The sequence below is a fragment of the Xiphias gladius genome, chromosome 24 (assembly GCF_016859285.1).
Source record: "Xiphias gladius isolate SHS-SW01 ecotype Sanya breed wild chromosome 24, ASM1685928v1, whole genome shotgun sequence".
In the NCBI taxonomy this organism is placed as follows: domain Eukaryota; kingdom Metazoa; phylum Chordata; class Actinopteri; order Istiophoriformes; family Xiphiidae; genus Xiphias; species Xiphias gladius.
This window is the reverse complement of record NC_053423.1, coordinates 13,371,966-13,392,909: the sequence shown is the minus strand read 5'-3', so window position 1 is coordinate 13,392,909 and position 20,944 is coordinate 13,371,966. Positions and strand designations below refer to the sequence as shown.

Sequence of the window (20,944 nt, the reverse complement as noted above, 5' to 3'; positions counted from 1 at the left end):
GCTTGACAAAAGAGGCGGTCAAGTTGCATCATGGGAAGTGTAGGCTCAAGTGTTTTTGGAGCTTGGCCCATTCCTAGGGACTTAAAGTCAGAATATCTTGGCCCCTGCTGCACCGATCTTGGCCACATTTTTTAAATCTGTCGATCTCAAATCCCACAAGTTTATGAAAGCTTGACACTAAATCAGCTGCGTACCCCTTTAAACTTGGTCTATGGCGGATGCATTATTGGATTGTGTGCCTGCTGATTTATTAAGCATCCAGGATGTAAAACCTTCATCAGTAGTTTGATATAAACAGTGCAGTTCTCACATTAAGGGAGGATTTGGAAAGGGGGAATTCTAAGTTGGCCTGTCAGACCCGGGCCTGATTTCACTCCCTTGGACTCTGCGATGATGTTGATGATGATGACGACGACTCTCCTGCAAGTAAAGGTCCATTTCCCCCAGGAAAGACCCGTGCAGAAGTCTTTGCCACGGCGTCAATCAGTCGTCTATTTTTAGCAGGGCTCTCTGAGCCTGCCATGTTGCCTGCGAGGTGAATGTCCGTCCTCCGCGGGGGAGATACTGCGGCACTGAGTCACGGTCCGGGTTCTCTCCACGCTGTGTGGCTCCCGGGCTCACCGTGTTGCTTAATTAGGACATCCCGGAAGAGTCCCGGGGCTGTGCGCAGCGGAGTGACGGGGCAGGGAGGCAGGAGGGGACCGCGCACGGCGACAGCCCACAGCCACGAGTCCGTCCCGGGACATTGACAGGCACAACAAAACAGCCCCACGGAAACTGACTGCGGATCAGAGGAGGGAGGTAAGCTGTCTCTCTGTTGACCAGTTTTCACCTGAATGTCAAGTTTAGTCGGTTTTCGGGCTGGGGCGGAGAGGATACAGTCCTGCAGTAGCGGTGTCTGACAGGGATGTGCGAGGTCTGCGCCGAAATGTCCAAACACAGTCATCTTCACCTGCTCCCTGTGCGCCATGCGTTCCTACATTTTGGCACGGCATTGGCGCAACGTGAGAGCGCCCTGTATTGACTGTGAACAGTTTGTCAGTTTGTTTGTTTGTTTCTTTGTTTACTTTCGTTTGCCTTCTGGAGTAACGGTGATACTGTGGTACGGGACCATGAAGCATCAGATTTGGGGGGCGGCGAAATTCCTGTCAGCGTGCCAGTTGCCATGTCATGTTTCTTATGCAGAGTGATCATTGGCCTGTGCGAGCCTGCGCGATGAGCCACCTGTAATAAGCCATAACGAGCCTCAAACAGCCTATGAATGTTATAGATTATAGATTGTGGGCTGTGGATTTTTTGACATTAAAAGTTCATTTTCAACCCAAACACCAGTTCACAAAACAGTCTCCCCTCAGGGTCCATTTAGTAGCTTTTGGAGCTTTCGATTATGCCACATCCCCTCCATGTTGGGTTGAAAGTTGAGTCAAGCTCTAGTTAAACTTCACTTACCTTTTCACCAAACTCTTAAGACAACATAGATGGGAAGGGCCCGAAGTGCTCAGAATGAATCCATCTGCTAATAAAGATCATGTAATATGATCAAAAGTCCAAGAACATCTACTAAATGGACCTTGAGTTGAGATTGTTACCTTAACTATTGATTTTTTTTTTTCATTATTATTACATGATTAACTGCCTCATAAGCCCAAAAATAAATGCTCTGCTTAATCACTGGGACCTTAATCACATGACACACGGATTTCCTAGCTTTTCTTTATTGACTATTAACCACACTAGATTTAGTTTTATTTTAGTTCAATTAAATGCCTCAATACCTGATAAGCCCACTTTCAGTTATTTAAAGCAACAACAAAAAAAATGATGTATTTTGGTCATTTCCAATGACAGCATTTTAAAATCAAAACCAAGATGCCACAACAAATTTTTTGTAGATGATAAAATTACCAGGACTGCAGAGTAAACGCTATTCCAATCAAACAATTATTTACCAAGATGTATTTTATCCAAGGTTCCCCCAATAGTACAGCACAGGACTTTGAGACCTACATTAGAATATCTTACAGTAGGCCCGTAGCAGCAAACTCCAGGCGGTTGCCCAATATAGCCCCAAAGATCAGATACCAGACCACAGGGTTCAGGAGACACGTGCGGGTCAGGGTGAAGTCAGTAATATCTTTCCACTGCAGTAACATGTGCGCTTTCTCAGCTGTTGGTTTGGGTCTGGGGTCTTTATGTGTCAGGCGTTCTGGCCCACCTGTCTGGAAGAACAGAGGGAGGAATGTGTTCATATAGTGGAGGCTGCAGTAAACACTACCAGTGTCGACATAGTACAACTGAAAATTATAGGAGGATGAATAATACCTACTGTAAGGGACTGCAACATTTTTTTTTTGTTTGTTTCTCTGGTAGTTCTGAGACTTTGTGCCACAGAAATTTGTTTCTGATGCAGCCAGCAGAGTTTAACTCACACCAGCTGTTTCTCATTGAGTTTCTGTGATGGGGCGAATAAATTAAGTCTATATGAAAAGTTAAAAGAGCATCATTGGCGGTGTCTTTGCATTGCCATGGAGAGTTTGGCTGGTTAACAATACAGTCAGTGCAGATGCTGACTGCCTCGGTGTCTAGGTTTTCTAACAAAGTTTGAGATTGCTGTTGAGCTCGGCAGTGATTAAGTGAAGTGTTTTGGACTTGAACAAATATAGTAGTTAACTCTTTGGCTTCTGTTAGAAAATTAGAGCCGTAACCATAGGGCTGCAACGAATGACTCTTTTCATTATAGATTCATTTGCCCATTATTTTCTCCATCAGTCAATGTATCATTTTGTCTTTAAAACACTGCAAAATGAAAACTGTCCACCATGATTTCTCAGAGTCCAAGGCGACATCCTTCAAAATCTTTGTCACTTTTGCTCTAAAAATATCTGAAATGATTAATCAATTATTACAGATTACTTTTCTGACGATCAACTAATCAACTGACCAACTAAATGTGGGGGCTCTGATAAAATGACATTTTCAAAAACTTTCAAGAATACAGCTTTATCTGTGGCCACAGCACCACAGAGCACAACTCTCTAGTAAGGAACCCTTTACTAGTAAAGTTTACAAGCTGTAACTAATAGCTTCATAATTGATTAATAAATCATTTACCAGTGCTTTATAGATCATTAATAAGGCACTGGTAAGCACAATTTCAGCCCTAAATCTCCATATGAAGCAGGCCAAATGTTTGGCATGACACAGAAATAAAAACCAATTAGCTATAAATCCTTGGTGCCAAGTGGCACAGAAACAACAAATAATAATAAATTGCTAAGGCTCCAAAAATAAACCTGATCCCACTTGATCCACGCACATTTCCTGGAGCAGAGTGGACATTGTTGGTTCATATCTGAGTTGTTGCACACTTGTTATCAATCCACATCCAGCTCTCCAGGTTTCAGTTCTTGCCCAAGAGCTGCTGTGACCCAGAGAGCAGGAATAGCAGCTGAGTCCTGCGACAGGCATCTGGCACCAGCGAGAGATTTCTCCAGAGAGATGACCCGATGACGCCCATCAGGACATGTTTGCTGCTCATAGCACATAAATACCAGACATAATTTACAAAGATTACAGACAGAAGACACCATCCAGCCCACATAGTGTAGCTAGCTGCCATATTTATGCAGAACCGTCTGGTGTTTTTTTCAATTGATCATCTTGTAAAGCAAATAAAACCCTCTATAACTCACACCACTGGATGTATGTTGAACACAGAGGTAGTAGGTGTCAGATTAGGAAGTGCATGTTACCTAGCAGAGGTTTGTGTAAACATGCAGTGGGTTGCTGGATTGAATTCCCTTCTGCTGACTAATAAATATTGGAAACAGGCTTTCTTTGCCTCATGGTGAGGAATATGGCTGGTCAGTGTTAAAGAGGGAGATACAGTGTGGACTGTGCTGCTATCTCGAATGTATTTCAGTGGCATTCGGTTACAGCTGGATATTTGTTTACATATCAACTTAGCCAGGCTTGTCTGTACTCTCTGAGCATTGCAGCTGCATCTGGGTACCGTCTGTGTGATCATTGACGTCACACAAATGCTGTTGCAATCCAATCAATGCATACATCCTTGTGCCAGCGTCCCTCCCCCAAGTGTCTCATTTCTAACAGGAGTTGTTTGTGCGAACATGTGGAAACATCGTCAGGTGACCACCCGAGGTCAGTGAAGTCCCGCTTTCCCTTACAGGAGATCTGCATCTGAGGATATATATTAGTAGCTTTACCCTACATTGCTAATTGTAGGTTTAAGCTCTGTTCTGGTTGTATAACATTTCTAAAATGTAAGGAAGCACTTTCTCTTTTCTCAGTGTTTAAAATATCAGTGGATCTCATGGTTTATCCATTAGCCGAGAGATACAGAAAACTTGTTTGTATCTTCTCTACCTACTAAATTAATATACTGCACTATCTAACAAGTACTTTCCCAGGACCCTTTTTCATTTTGTTTACTGTACTGAATAACTCTCTGACTTTCCACTCAGCTTGGCTCCAGTCTCTGTCCCTCTTTTAATCCAATTGTGTGATACGTTCATGTGTTCATGGCAGAGGTTGTGACTGTGGCAGAGGGCCAGACAGCTCAAACAGAGACAGTGTTCATATAAACCTCACCACATTGGATACATTTAGTTTGACTCTTTGCTGCTGACATGGTCCAGTGTTCTGAAAAACAAGAAGCAGCAGACTGGGAGAGTTGGATAGTGAGTCTGTCCTGGCTCCAGGTTCTCTACTCAGGACTCGATCATGATGTTTTTGGGATCAATAGAGTAAAACAATATCACAAAACGAATCATCAGCCTGAGATCAGGAAGATGTGCGTGAGTGCAGCCAAACAATTCCCACTTTTGTTTTCTAGGTTTGTCACCATGGAAGGTTTAATGCAGCGGCTGGAGCGAGCTGTGACTCGCCTGGAGCAGATGTCCGTCACCATGCAGGCGCCCAATGGCATGGCTAACGGGGGCTGCGTCAACGGCATTGATGAAGGCAAGTCTGTGCTTAAAGATTGCTTGACTCAGAGGTTCCGCGGACAGAAAAAAACAAGCTAACGAGTTAACAAGGCAGGGGACGCATTTATGCATCAAACAAGCAGCGATTTACCCCTGTGTTTTTAGGTCTGTCTCAGTGTGTGGAGGCCTTCGACATGCTACTGAGAGGTCCAGTGTCAGACTACCTGAACAACAGCCGAGCCATAGGAAGCGAGGTGGAGAAGCATGTGAGTGATTCATGTGTGCGGGACAAATGTTCAACCCCAAATATTCAGTATACAAAATCTCCCCATTCTACGCAAAAGCTGGCTGATGGACCATGAATCACTTGTAGACACACACCTGTCCGGGCACACTTCGTAAATACATACTCACACACACGCTGCACCAGCTGTTGGAGACAGATGTCGCCACAGCTGCTGTCATAATGATCTGAAGTTAAAGTGAGGCATGCTTGTCAGTCTATTACTCACAAAAGCAACTATTAATCATGCTTTAAAGGGGCGCTTCACCAATTTTACACCATAAGCTCAGTTTACTCTTCGTGAAAAGTACTGTTTCTTTTTTAAAATCTGTCTCTTACAAGTCCCTCAACTTAGAGACAGTGCAATACTAATATGTTGTGAGTACCCCTTTAACTCCAAGATTTAATTGAAGTGTAAGGTTGCGCTTCATGAAACCCCTTGTCACACTCAAGAAGTTGCCAATGATTTTGAGAATTCATCAATTTGATTTAATTTAATTACCAAATAAACTGAGATTTAGGGAATATCTTCTCATTTCCATAGAGCATGATATCTGTCTTTCTATTGAGCTCTTTTCTAAAGGGAGAGCAGCAAGTGCATCCTCTGTCTGCCAGCCTTTATTTCATTGGACGTACAGTAGATTTAGAAACAAACAGGATTGTCCACCTCCAGATCCTACTTAGATATGCACGGTTCTGGAAGGATAGTAATGAGTGCGTATGGGAGGTCCCTGATCAAAAGGTAGAAACCAGGCAGTGAGTGCATGTGTGTGTATGATAGCAAAGGTTTCCTGTCCTCTACAAAGCCAAGGATGGGAGTATGATTGAACTTTGACCTTACATTCATTTATCAAACTGTCAGTGGAGTACCTTTTCCTATTTGGTAATGACCTGTACTCCTTGGAGGACTGTAAGTGTGTTTTGTGATAAACCAGCTGGCATAATAGCTTTGTTATATCCTTGGAATAAATCCAAAACAAAAGGGAGTTCTCCAGAACTGAGGAGTAAAGGCGGTTAGAAAGAAATAACCCTGAAATGAAAAAAAAAAAAAAAAAGAGGGAAGAAGAAGATTTCTATCTCTGTGTCCCATCACCACACGGGTTGTGGAGTGGGAGTGTGTGAGCGAGAGCCAGAGGTAGTTTCTTCACGTTTGTAGAGCTCCTTTTATGGACAAAGCCTCCCTGGTGGTTCCCTTGGCCCGCAACTGGAGGTCTCAAACACATACACACACACACACACACACACACACACACACACACACACACACACACACACACACACACACACACACACACAGAGGACACGGCTGGCTGGGACTAACCCAAACTCTGAGTGTGTGTGTTTTGTATACTTGCTTTTGTATGTGCAATACAGACAGATTTACTGGCTATAGTTCAACAGGCATGAGAATACACTGGCAAAGTACGAAGAAACTGGGAGAAAACCATATAAAACCTTTTCTTTTCTGGGAACTGCAACTTTGTCCATATTCAGTATGCACAATATAGTAACATGTTGCTTAGTGTATTCCATAAAATGTGCTGTGCTACGTGTATTAATATCCTCACCTATCTGACTCTGACCCTTTATGACCCACAGGCGGAAATGGTGAACAATGCCCTGCAGACTCAGAGAACTTTCCTCAAAATGGCTGCCACACACCAGGAACCTGCACAGGTACAACAGCCGAAAATTACCATGCAAACCCCCGGATGGCTAATAAGTGGAACCACATTAGGTCCACTGTGACTTTGTGATTACGATTGCAACAGTTGCAAATGTTATTAGGTTTAAATGGTTGTCTGGAATATTTTCAGAAAAGTTGGTACAAATTTGGACTATACCTGTGTATGCTAGTGATTACATTATTAAGATGTATTGGATAATATAAACAAGTTTGCAAAAGTAAAAGGCTGAAGAGAAGCCAACTACTTTTTAAGGTATTTGGCTTAAATTAAAACTATAATGTCTGTGTTTTTTTGCTAAATAATACCTCAAATGTTTTCCAAATATAACTTAACGATATCAGATTTAGGACCAAAAAAAGAGATCTTGAAACCACTACTCCACATCATATGCCAATGTGGCAGTTACGCCTGACACTTTCTGCTTAACTCTGAGGCCTAGACTAACGAATAAAACAATACAGTTGGCACCCTGGTGGCCTAAGCCTTTAAGGAGTTGACCATGAACTGCAGCATCCACGTTTTGAGTCTGGCCGGGGACCTTTGTTGCGTGTCATTCTCCATCTGTTTCTCCACATTTCCTATCATCTTTCCATTGTAGACTCTCCAATAAAGGCACAAAATGCCCTCCCCTCCCAGAAAACTATGCAGTACGTTCCAGCTTTGGTTGCCAGTTGCATGCAGACATTAGTAAAGTTATTCAACGGTTTGCTATTAGCGGCAGAACTCAGGTTTGCCAGCCATCATGTCATTAGCAATTAATGTAAAATCACATATTGTCTCACTGCTGTTATTGTTGTTTACAGTTGGTTTTATTAGCACCCAGCTGAGGGTAATGGAAATAATTGTACCATGTGACCCAACACCATCAGTTTTGATTGGCTGCTGCTTTCTTTGTGTTTCTGCTGACTGAGAAACAGCTAAGCAAACTGAACTTTTGCATTTAATTGCACTGGATGAACCACAGTGCAGTTCTGGTGAAATTCAGATACAAAGTGCATCAAATGTTTCACATTTAACAGCAGCCTCACAACGAAATGAACTGTATCAGAGTCCTGTGTGTCAGTCTGTGTCCTCCCCTCCTGTGTTCCCCAGCAGGCCGGGCTGTTCACAGAGGGATTACCCTGCTCTTTGACTAAGAAAACGCTAATACAACACATTCCCAACATGTTCACGTATAGAGAAAAGGGGGTGGGAGAGAAAGCCGTGTGTGTGTTTGAGAGCCAATATGATATCATCCCATTGGCCTTCTGTTTGTGTTGTGTGTGTGTGTGTGTGTGTGTGTGTGTGTGTGTGTGTGTGTGTGTGTGTGTGTGTGTGTGTGTGTATGTGTGCGTGTGTGCGTCTGTGTATGTGTTACAGGGTCCACAGAGCCTACCAGGAAGTGATTACTCCCTATCTGTCAGGTCATTGGTTGAGAGGCGGTGAAAAGAGCGTTCAGTGATTGTCAGAAATGCAAACAAGGAAAGAGCGAGGGCTTTACAGAGAGAGAGGGACTGACCCAGGAGAGGGGTGGGGTGACAGGGAGGAGAGAGATGTGAGGGAAGTGGAGATGAAATTCGCCATAACTGGGTAAATCCAAAACAAAACATGGAAAGGAGGGGGCGGACTTAATTAACTCCCATTAAGTCCTGTCCCTTTATCAATCATTACCCCAACAATGTCAATGCCAGTCTTTTGAACATTTGAAACATGATACTGTTTTTTGTTCTTGTCAATATTTTAAACTAAATGAGTTTCCACCAAAGCTTTAGACTTGAGATTTGACACTTGGACTTCACTTCATTCCCCAAACCCCGTGACTTGACTTGCGACTTAAAAACAACAACATTCATGTCTTGAGTTTAGACCGTGTAAAGTCCCGCAACAATACAGGTTAAATAAGGCAGTGCCAGGCAGGCCTTGCATTACGTTGCCACAGAGACTTATGCCATGTTCATGTCATATGGGATGGATGGTAGACATAAGAAAGTGAGCTTTCACATCACAGGACAACTAAAGACAGTTTTATCATTGCAAAATTTTCATGTATGGGTTACAAATACAGTACATTGAAAATATAGCACTATATCCTCTCAATTTGGCTTTAATTATGTTAAAGGATGAACAGTGGCTGATGTCAGGCCTCCATATTTGTTCGAGCTTTCTGGCAGTATTATTGTACACCAAATCTGATATATCAGCACTTTCCGAAAATTTGTTTCCCAGTCATAATTACAACTTGGGTGAACACTATTTACAAGTCGGGAACTCGTAATTACTACAACTCCTAAAGGCTGTTTCCCCTCTGCCTTCACCTTGGCGGTAGCTGAGGTAGCTGAAGAGATCCGTGCTCTGCTTCTCTCTAATATGACAAAAAAGGCATCATTAGTCCCAGTAGCGCTGTCAAAGTCTAACTAATGAATGATAACGATATAACCAACTTTTTATGTTTTTTAAAAGTTTTACTTGCCAGCACAGTCGTAGATACTAATTTAACTTCATATATAAGGATGTAAAACCCCAGTATTTTGTTTCAGATTCAGATTAAGGGAAATGCCTACCAAAAAATCTAATGTCTTCTCAAACTGAGGCTAGCTAAGGACATCAGGTCTCCATACAGTCAGCATGACCCACAAACCTTTAAATACACTCATAGACACACACTGAATTCCTGCACACACAGAAATCTTCAGTACAAACCCTCTTCACAATAACACTTCGAAAACACACACACAGACACACACATCTGTCGACCTCCCTCATTCATGTCTATATCTGTAGTCCTCCAAACAGGTCAGGCAGAGGAAGAAAAGTGTGTGTGACTCTAGCCAGTGCCCCCCCCTCCCTATACAAACACACACACACACACACACACACACACACACACACACACACACACACACACACACACAGCTCACAAACTTCTGGCCTTTCTCTTCAGCACAGCCCTGTTGTGCTCTCTGACTTTTTATGGGCATGTTCTATATTTGAGCCTGTTGTCAGTGTGTGTGTGTGTGTGTGTGTGTGTGTGTGTGTGTGTGTGTGTGTGTGTATGTGTGTGAGAGAGAGTTAGATAGAGTGTGAGACAAAGAGAAAGAGGGAGAGCTTTACTTTCTTTTGCTCTCACTCTCTCATGTGACCTGAGGTTGGCCTGTTAACTCAATGTGTGTGTGTGTGTGTGTGTGTGTGTGTGTGTGCGCGCGCGCGCACGTGCGTGTGCGCATGCGTGTGTGTGCGTGTGTGTCTTTTACAGTGTTAAAAACCCTCCTACAGCTGTTCTCCAGTTGTCACCCTCCACTCTCTACCTTTGATCCAGTGCTGGTATAGGAAGTCAAGGCCTTGGACGCTGTGCTATTGTAACACACTGAGCTCATTCACTGCCCATCAAATAATGTGAACCGAAGCTTTTGATCCTTTTGTCGGTTAGTTCTCTTTCTGTCTGCGTTCACCACTTCTACAGTCCACATCTCTGCCCCAGGTGTCTTTTTGTCCATGTAGCTATAAGCACTTTTGAATTTAGAGAAATATGTTTTACGGTAGACTGATATCTGACTGAGTATCAGAAGAGATTATAAATTACTTTGCTGATTTCAGTTGTTTTGTTCAGCTCAGTTCAGAGATTATCATTGTCACTATCACTATATAGTCAAAAGCACATCAGTGAGCGGTCACATTTCATAGTTCCGAGTTTAAGGAGCTGCTTTAGTTTAGTCTATGTCTGTGCAGTAAATACGAAACTGCTCTTACTGCTCTTAGCTAACTGTGTGCTAGCACTAGCCTCATGCAGCTAGCTCGGCCCAAAGTTTAGCTATTTCAATCACGGCATGAAATAACACTTTGGTTTTTGTACAAACAAAACAAAGGAAATGTGTGTTTGTTAGTGAGCTTTAAAGGTGCTGGTAGGCAGATTTTCGTTGCCTTTGGACAGAGCCAGACTAGCTGCTCCCTCCTGTTTCCACTCTTTGTCCTAAGCTGAGCTATCCAGCTGCTGGTTGTAGCTTCATATTTAGTGCACAGACATGTGAGTGGTATCAATTGTCTCGTCTAACTCTTGGCAGGAAAGCTAATAGCATTTTTCCCAAAATGTCAAACTACTCCTTTAATATGCTAGATCAGGGGTGACCTGTCTCCAGTGGAAGGAGCTCCAATGCAAAAACCTACTGATTTGGTCACTGGTGGTTGAGCTTGAGGATTCAGTGCTAATGATTTATCTCCTCCGTCAAGGAGGTTATGTCTGTCTGTCTGTCTGTTTGTTTATTTGTCAGCAGGATAATGCAAAAACTACTGAACCGATTTCCACCAAACTTGATGGAGGGATGGGGAATGGCGCGAGGAAGAATCTTTTAAATTTTGGGGCAGATCTGGATCATATACTATGAAGTGGATTTTCTTTTTTCCCTGAACTCTGGTGTATGTTGTTTGACACTGGCCTTGGCAGAGGTCCGTGCTCGTCTGAGTGCCAGCCTAGTATGTTTATGTACCTGTTGAATACCACTTTACTTGTGCATCGCTGTAGGCGGAAACACCTGGAAATATTCAGTTAATTCAGTTTAAAGCTGTTTTATTGCAAACTTTCAAATTTACATTTTCATGACATCATGTTTGCTTGTTTGTGTTCTGGATTTGATTTTTCCCACAATATAATTCCTGAGGTAGTCAGAGCTTCTCAGCAGCTTCTTAGTACAACACTGCCATATTCAAGACCAATGTAGTTTAATTTGTGCTTAGGAACGTAGCTGCTTCTTTTCCCTTAAACATTGTAGTAGAAGATTTTCAGAAATGTTAACAGTTCCTGAGTTGGCAAACTGCTGAAGGGTCTTACATGGAAAGTTGACTCTGGCTGCTGCTCTGACTCGATGCCAACTCGGAAAATTGCCGGACCGTTTAGGTTACTCCTCTCTGCGCCCTCCAGTCATTCTCTTTCATATTTCTGTCTCTTTCTACACTGTGCAGCTTGACTGAGTGAGGGGAAGTCCACACTCTGACCTATGCCCTGACTCACAGAATACAAGTCAAACTTCCAGTGATGTATGGAGCCATGATGACATTGTAATGTAGCGAGAGCAAGATGGCTCAAATGAATGCAGTCACTTTGATATTATATTCACATTAGTTTTAGTTGTAAAAGTAACATTTACATAAATACTGTACACAAGTACAAATTGTGGGTACCTGTCCTGTATTTGAAAAATTTCTTTTTATGTTTCTATACTTGAAGGAGTCATGTAGGCTTTTTACTCCCCTTCATTTACTTGACAGATATACTTACTAGATACTTTGCAGATTAATATTTTAGATTCAGATCCCATGATGAGTTTGAATGATGCATCATTATAGAGTAAACTAGCCAGCATTTAAAAGTTAAATTAGCTTCACCCTGACCAGCAACATTAAAATGCTGCTTATGTGTTAATGCGTCTGAAATAATAATCCTACACCATAACAATGTAACACTCTGAAAGGGGCCGTTCTGCACAACTTCTGCATCACTTTTGATACACAAGCACATTTTCTGGTAATGCCTTTGCAGCGGATTAGTTTTCATATAGATAGGAAAGACTGGAGTGAAATGAGTAAGTGCATAAATACTATATATGGAAATAATAAGCTGCAAATTGAAATAGGATGGAGAAAAGTTTTTTGCCATGGTTAGCTGTTTTTTCATGAGTTCTTTACTGTCAATCCCTCCTACATTCCCACGCAGCAAAGACGGTACATCCCTATTTGCTGTATTGTGGTATCTGTTCTGGACAGGGGAGATATACGCTGCTTCACGGGCAGATATTAGCTGGATTTAGTGAGAATAAAAGCAGCTGGAGGAGCAGAGAAAGGAGCGTCTATCTCTGCTTGGGGAGATCATGTGCCTCTGATTGAAGGAAGAATTTGTTACAAAAAAAAGGAGAGAGTTTACTTCTGTTTCTATTGCTCCTTTGCACGCAAGCTTAAATTTACAGCGACAGACATACTGTACACACCTACATCTACGTATATTTTACCAAGGAATACACAAAAATAGAATGAGATATGTTTATGTGCACTGACATACACACACACAAATGAACTGGCGGGCTGTGGGATAAACCATACACATTACATTACATTATACCAAGAGTATGTTATTTATATAAACAAAAATTATCAAAGAAACTACATTTTCTCTTTATAATGAACCAGCTACTTCAATACTGGCGCAGTGTCCTGCAGTGTAGTCTTCAACTTCCCACTTGTATAAAGCAACAATTTTGTCACAGCTCATTACCAGTAAATGTTTCACATAGCATCCAGTTCACTGCAGATCAAAACAAGAAAGCTGGGGCAACAATTCCCCAATGAAACATCGTGTTCCTGAATCCATGTGTGTGCAGGCGCATGTGTGATAGGTAAACTGTAAACACTGGAGGAGCGGTATGCCTTACAAGGCCAGAGGGATCTCCCCATGAACCAAGGAATGTTTGTAGGAACGGAGCGACGGGGGGGTTTGGGAGCTGGGAGCTGGGAGCCAAGCTATACTGTAGCTGAGATCTGGAAGTTCCAATGGAAAAGCTGTGTTCCCTCAGGCTAATAAAATTAGCTATTATCCTGTAGCATAGTTTAGGAAATACTGGTGGGTGGTGAGAGCAGGCAGGGTATGGATGGGCAGGGGAAACAGCGCGGGGGTTACAAAATCAAAAGTATCTGAAACATGTTGAAAAGAATTCTGCATGTAAAAGAGACTGTCATGTTTAGCTAAAGAAGGGTGGTTATCTAGCCATCAAGGTTATTTAAGATTTGATTTAAATGTACTATGATGTTTACAGGACTCACACTCCCAGTCTCCATACACCCTCCCTCACCTTTTTCATCCTCTTTCACCGGCATCTCTTCCTTTTCCCCTCTGCTGTACCTCCCTCCTCCCTCCTTCTCCTGTAGACGGAGCTTCATGACCTGCTGAAGCCAATCTCGGATCACATCCAGGAGATTCAGAACTTCAGAGAACGAAACCGCGGCAGCAACCTCTTCAACCACCTGTCAGCCGTCAGTGAGAGCATCCCCGCACTAGGCTGGGTCGCTGTGGTAAGGAATACAACAATTGCGCTCTCTCATGCATACAAAGACACAGCGCATACAAGATAATACACATCCCAGGGTGCGTATCAGCATATAGGCACACAAGGACACACACACATACAGTAGACATATATATATAAACAGATGACCGCACAACCACAAACTTACTCAAGGATAATATCCAAAACTAAGACTTTAAGTAAAACATAAGCATGGAAGAAACATCCACATTTCCTTAAATTAAAAATAATGCACATGAAGATCTTTTAATCCTTTATGGTTCGAAGGAAACAGAAAGTAATAACCATGAATTGTTTGGAGTTTAATGCTGCAGAAACAAAGAGAGAAACCTCAAGCAACAAATGCTTTGATCAGCTATATAAACTCATTAAACACAATCTATGTTGGAATAAAAAGTACAACTGACTATTTATGAAAAATACTATTTAACATAAAACTATACCAGAAATCCAAGTCTAAACCGTAAGTGTAATTATGCAAAAACTAAAATGAAATACATAGAAACTATAGTAATGTTGCAGATAGACAGAGAACTTTAAATAAACTCAGCCTACCATGTTTGTCCGTCTTTCTACACACAATATTTGTCTCTCTGTCTTCCTTCTTATCAGTCACTGTTTCCCATTAGCACAAAATATCTCCCTCCGAGTTTTCGGGTGAAAATCAGTTACATTAAGGTCAAAATCCCTCCTCTTGAGTTATTAAATAAAAAAAAAATTTAAAAAAACTTTGGCACCACTGGTAAGTGTAAGTTGCTGTCAGGAGGGCACTGTTCCCCACAGGGCTTATCAAACATGTCCAACCTTTAAGTCCAAGATGCCCTTCTGGGCTCTTCTGCTTTTTACTTTCAAATGAAGACAAATCTACTGATAGATAGTGGGTACATTCCCAAAACTTTTTTGACCTCACATTGAGTGTTTCTAATGAACTTTCATCTTTCTCAGAGTCAGAAGCCGGGTCCCTATGTGAAGGAGATGAACGATGCCGCCACCTTCTACACCAACAGAGTGCTGAAGAACTACAAGGAAACGTAAATACATGCATTATCGTGCATGAACATGTAATCACAGAGAATAAACCAGAAATGTTTGTGGGAGTGACTATACTCTCAGCCCATTAAAGTACATGTCAAGGATATTTAATTAACTCTAATAGATCAGGGTCACATGAACCTGTTGAAGCTCTGAGCAAAATGTATTACTCTTACTCTTAGTGACAGGCGCCACGTGGACTGGGTGCGCTCCTACCTGTCAATCTGGACCGAGATGCAGTCCTTCATCAAACAGCACCACACCACCGGACTGGTGTGGAGCAAGTGTGTGAGTACAGAAGCATAATATTTTCTGTTTGTTTATGCTTTTCAAATTAAACAGCCAAAATGTAATAGTTTTTTAAAATTATTATTAAAACAATTTTTTTCCCCTCCTATAAGAATGAGGATGTAAAAGTGAAACGTGTTTGCTCTTGGCCCTCCAGCCAGCATCCAGCTCTTCTCTCAAAGTCACCAACACATTTGCCTGAAAACAAGAAATCACTCCTATAACAACTTGTTTATTATCTTAGCTGTGTTTTCATTTAGTTTCCATTCACAGGCCTTGATATTTTTATATCGGAGCTCAAATTAACTCTTAGTTTTGCGTACACTTCCATTTTTAGTTATGGAGCCACCGGTTACATAAACCTCTGCCGAGAACATGAATGAATGAAGGAGCTTCTCCTCAGTGGCTGCACCCCGCTGGTTCTCCACAGAGCTCACAAAACCCCTGTCACTCCCACACTCACTTCTGTTTATGGATATCTGCTCGGGGACTTCTCTGCACTCACACTCACTAGATCCCAGAGATTACAGCGGCTCGAAACCAAATCCTTCAATGCACACTTGACCTCTTTCTCCTGTCAGTTACAAGGGTTTCTCTCATCTTTATTCACTTAGGGAAAGCTGGCTGTGTTAAAATTTGGCCTCTGAAAGCCAGACATGAAGTCACAAAAGCACACTTTTTGAGAAATTTGTGCTGCAGTTTCTTTTTTTAAAGGAATAGCTGGTCATTTGGGATGAGAAGACTGATGCGACTCTCACGTCTGTGCACTAAATATGAAACTTCAGCCGGCAGCATGTAAGCTTAGACAGAACCTGACTAGCTGTTTCCCCCCGTTTCCAGTCTTAATACTAAGCTAAGCTAACTGTCTCCTGTCTCTACCTTAATTTTTCACCAGACATGACAGTGGTATCAATCTTCTCATGTAGCGCTCGGCAAGAAAGCAAATATTTGCATTTCCCAAAATGTTGAACTGTTCCTTTAACATCAGATGACTAGATTAAAACCTAAATTGAAAATAATGTCCAACAACTGTGCTCACATGTGTGTTTTCTACATGCAGAAACTTGAGAGCCTGCAGTGGCTGTGTGTGTCAGCTGTTGCCCCTGCTGTCAGACGACAGAGCTGAAGTGTGTACGAGAGACACAGTGTGTGTGTACGTACAAGGATGGGAGTGTATGGTACTAACAGGTGGTCCTCAGGGTTTACTTGAATGGAGGTTTTCTTCACAGAAGAGCCCCGACAAAGGGCCTGTGTACACATACAGCCTACGCCGTAACCTAAACTGCAGGGCTGGTCCCCCTTCAACGCAGCCGTCATCTGCTGCTCAGATAGGCGTTTAGTGACACGCTTATACTCTGACATGCTCAGGCTGACATATGGAGGTGGCTTTACACACACAAACTACTGAATTACATTAATTCCTCAGACCAGACTCAGGGCGAGAAGATGTTAAATATTGAATGAAACATTACTGAAATTAAAAACAAATTGCCTCTGCTGATTGGGGTTGTCCGTATTGAATGTCTCACTTCTTGCTTGTAAGCGACTACTCGATTAATCATTTTCAGCTCAAGTCTAAAGCTGCTTGATTGTCATAGTTTCTGTATATGAGGATTTTGAATGAAACACATCCCAGGGATATAAATTGTTGTCAGCCAAAAAAAAAATTACAAAATACCCTTCAAAATCTAGAAAAAGGGACAAAAAACACCTCAACAAAAAAGTTATTTTTCGTTGCATGTTTGTGTACACACATACATACAAGCAGTCATGAACACAAAGAAGCAGTCAGACAGTTTTACAGCCATTAGCACACACACAAACACACACACACACAAACGCTGGGTCTAATCCAGTGGTATGCACTAAACTGTTTAGTGTAACAGGTCTGCATTGTTCATCTATGATATGCACGACACATGTTCCTCGTGTCAAAGGTCAAGTAGTCTCAGCTGTACTCAGAAGTGTATAAAGTGACAGTTCAACCCTCTGAACCCCTGTGATAGGTGTGTGTGTGTGCTTGTCTGTCTCTGGCAGCTGTGCAAGACCTTCCGACAGCAAGTGTGTTTGTGTTTGTGTGTGTGTGAGCGTGCATGTGCGTGTGCGTGTGCCTGCTTTTCCCCCCAAGTAGCAGTCGATAGATGTCTGTTCAGTTTTACTGTAAGAAAGATTGTTCACGCTAGGGCAGCAACAAGTGATTATTTTCAGTGATTAATTGTTTAGTCTATGAAATGTTGGAGAGTGATTAAAAATGATCCCAGGTGACATCCTCAACTGCGTTGTTTTGACGGATCAACGGTACAAATATATTTAATTTGCAATGATATAAAACACTGAAAAGCAGCATATCCCCACATTTAAGAAACTGGAACCAGAGAATACTTGGCTTTTTTTTTTTTTTGATAAAACAGCTGACATGATGGGTTTTAGCAACCTTAAAGGCAAAAATAAAATAAAAAAATAAAAATGCTTCCTCATCATCTATGTATTTGTTAAAACCTCTTGTGTTCTACATGTCCTCAGAACACAATCACACACCCTGGTCTTTCACATCAGATGTAGACCAGAGTAAAAAGTCATCAATACGGCCACAAAGCTTTAATATATTTCTTGTGCAATACTCCTCCTGCTGGAAATCCTTATTACTACAGCTGTTATCCACAAAACACCTGTCACGTCTGTGTTTTCTCTCATGAAAAGCTCACAATCGCGGACTACAATGTTGGTATCTAAAATGTGCTCCCCCCCTCTCTCTCGCCAGGGCCCCATTGCTCCTCCCCCTCTCTTTGACCCCCCCACCGCCCCTAGCGCTCCCTGTCCCCCACCTCCCCCTCGTCCCCCTGGCCCACCTCCGGTCTTCACGGACGATGACCCCCAGTCTCAGGCGGGCAGTGCAGCGGCCCAGCACTCAGCGCTGTTTGCTCAGCTCAACCAGGGCATGGACATCACCAAAGGTGGGTTCACTCAAGGGCCTGAGAGCAGAGGACATCACTCTTTACACTTACCTCCTGTCTTATGCTCAGTCCTCACGATGTCCACAGGAGTGATGTGTCTGTTCAGGTGAACTAACTTTATGTAGTACTATGGTATAAATGTACCATTGCTACCTTCGCTGAAATATAGACATTACAATGATACAATAATAATTTGTCAACAAGAAATACATATATTTATATATACATAAGTAAAGACCTTAAAATATGACTGTGGTTAGGCAACAAACTAAATAAATTAAATAAAATCAAAATAGGTGTTTTCCACAGGAATTAAACCATCATGTAGCGAGATGCAGTTTACAAAACACTGAATTGAACTGTGAAATTATTTTTTTAAATACTCCGAAAATTTTGATATTGGTTGGTGGGGTAGTGCCGGGGGAATTGAGACAGGTGACTTCAACGTTTTCTAAAATCCTGCATGTGCATGTATAATTCCTCTGTATCTTTAGGTTTGAAGCATGTATCAGATGACCAGAAGACCCATAAGAACCCAAATCTGCGCTCTCAAGCAGCAAAGACCAAAACCAAGTCCTCGGGGACTGTGAACTCACCGAGAGCAGCTGTCCAGAAAAGACCCCCTCTTCTGGAGCTGGAGGGGAAGAAATGGAGGGTGGTACGTGAAACGTTTAGTTCATCTTTCAGGGATTATTTCCAAAGGAAGACGCTATTTTTTATATGGTGGGGGTCAAACTTGTAAAAATATTCATTTAGCCTCTATCCCAAACTTTTACTCCACTGACATCAGCCAATCACATTTGAAACAATATGTCGGGTTATTGATTGAATCTGTTCCCCTTGTTATTGCAGGAAAACTTCGAGCAGAATCACAACCTGCTGATTGAGGAGACGGAGCTAAAACAAGTGGTCTACGTCTTCAGTTGTAACAACTCCACCTTGCAGATTAAGGGCAAAATTAACTCCATCATCATAGGTGAGCAGCCTCAAACTGGAGATATTGCTTTTGGGTTGACATTCATAATTTCTCATTATAATTGTCCTTATTCCACACGTGCTCACTCTCCCCAGACAACTGTAAGAAGCTGGGTCTGGTTTTTGAGAATGTGGTTGGGATTGTAGAGATCATCAACTCCAAGGCAATTCAGATACAGGTAAAGAGCGTCATGGCTCTCATCTTTCACATTTTAATACTGGTAACATATAGGAATTTTTATCGACTTTATTTTAGTCGTGCATTTATAAATTGCTTTGAATGCAGGCTTCATCTGGGTTTTATCTTCATTTTATCTTCAGCTCGCAGGTGCCAGATATATTTGTCTTATCCTGTGTGAAAACAGCATTGGAATCACTTCTGTTTGTTTATCGTGTTTGTGCAAATTGTGCCACAGATACAGGTCAGTAATTGAGACCTATGTATCTTTCTGCTGCAGGTGTTGGGAACAGTTCCCACTCTTTCCATCAACAAGACAGAGGGCTGTCAGGTCTACCTGAGTAAGGACTCACTGAACTGTGACATTGTCAGTGCCAAGAGCTCTGAGATGAACATCCTGATACCTGAAGGAGACGATTATGTAAGTGCCTGAGATAAGGACCAAGGCGAGAGAGACTATGTTGGCTCTCTTTATTGACTTCTGACTGTGTGTGGTTTTTTTTTTCCCCTAAAGTTTTCATGTGTGTGTTTTCTGTAATCTTCTTGGTTGTTTTACAGAGGGAGTTTCCAGTCCCGGAGCAGTTCAAGACTGTTTGGGACGGGTCCAAACTGGTGACAGAACCCACTGAGATCGCAGGCTGATTTGATGCTTCATCTTGACCACCACCATTAAATTTATAAAAATATATCTTTCTTTCTGTACCCCCGACTATATTAAATTTCAAAGATATAAAAGGGATTTTCTAACACACATTATAGGTCCAGTCGCTGCTGCTGTAATTGTTGCTTCATGAAGGTGAAGCCTTTAATTTAAATGAACCATTCAATAAGTTGATTTTCCCATCCTACAAAACACATCCCCACAGAATAAATGGATATCTAAAGTTTGATCACACCAATCTGGTATATTTTACCACCTCTTACATTTCTGTGCCATGGGAATAAAGGCATTTATGTGACAATATGTAGCTGTTGAAATCTAAGCAATCTTATAAGGTTTCTCATCATTAGAGAAAATATTTCGAAGATAATGGGATTTTAGGTTTCTAGATTACCATGATTTTGTCTGTACCGTATCCACATTCACTGTTGTTTCATTGTATGAGAGCTAAAGCACAAATTAGACCCCAGCAGTAGTAAACCTATTTAACAGAAAAAGCTAGAGTACATAACGTGAACATACAGCTTCAATTCAGTGGCCAGGCAGACAACAATAACTCAAGAGTCAAGTGTAGGTCTATTCGATCACATTTCTATCTAATCAAATGTATTTTAATTACCTCTTTAAATGTGTATAGTGCATGGTAGTCATGTAATACTGTTTCACCTAGTGAGTGAAGTTTATGCAACAATGTTCAGTATATTTTGAATTAATGCCAGATGCTGTCTGTCTTGCTAGTGCTTAATACATGCAGTAATGAATGATGGTTCTGCTGCATACATGAAACCAACTGATCAAAATAATTAACCAGGTACTTGGCTACTAATTTCTTGTTTGCCTTAAAATACTGACAGTAGTGGTAACTTTACACTTGAGCACTTCCCAGTCTCTTT

General features: G+C 41.8%; 1 protein-coding gene across 2 annotated transcripts; it reads left to right on the top strand.

The window, feature by feature from the left end:
- Window positions 1–541: 541 nt before the first annotated feature.
- Window positions 542–20,884, top strand: cap2 (cyclase associated actin cytoskeleton regulatory protein 2). Of its 2 annotated transcripts, none has more exons than XM_040121568.1 (13): window positions 542–801; window positions 4,856–4,983; window positions 5,112–5,212; window positions 6,829–6,906; window positions 13,806–13,949; window positions 14,909–14,994; window positions 15,178–15,283; window positions 18,045–18,237; window positions 18,732–18,895; window positions 19,090–19,213; window positions 19,309–19,391; window positions 19,671–19,811; window positions 19,949–20,884. In XM_040121568.1, exons 2-13 carry the CDS (start codon window positions 4,866–4,868, stop codon window positions 20,030–20,032), a joined length of 1,422 nt encoding a protein of 473 aa, XP_039977502.1. In that variant the 5' UTR covers window positions 542–801; window positions 4,856–4,865; the 3' UTR covers window positions 20,033–20,884. The 2 variants fall into 2 exon arrangements, with proteins under 2 accessions (XP_039977502.1, XP_039977503.1); XM_040121569.1 differs by lacking the exon at window positions 542–801 and adding an exon at window positions 4,127–4,161.
- The last annotated feature ends 60 nt before the right edge of the window (window positions 20,885–20,944 follow it).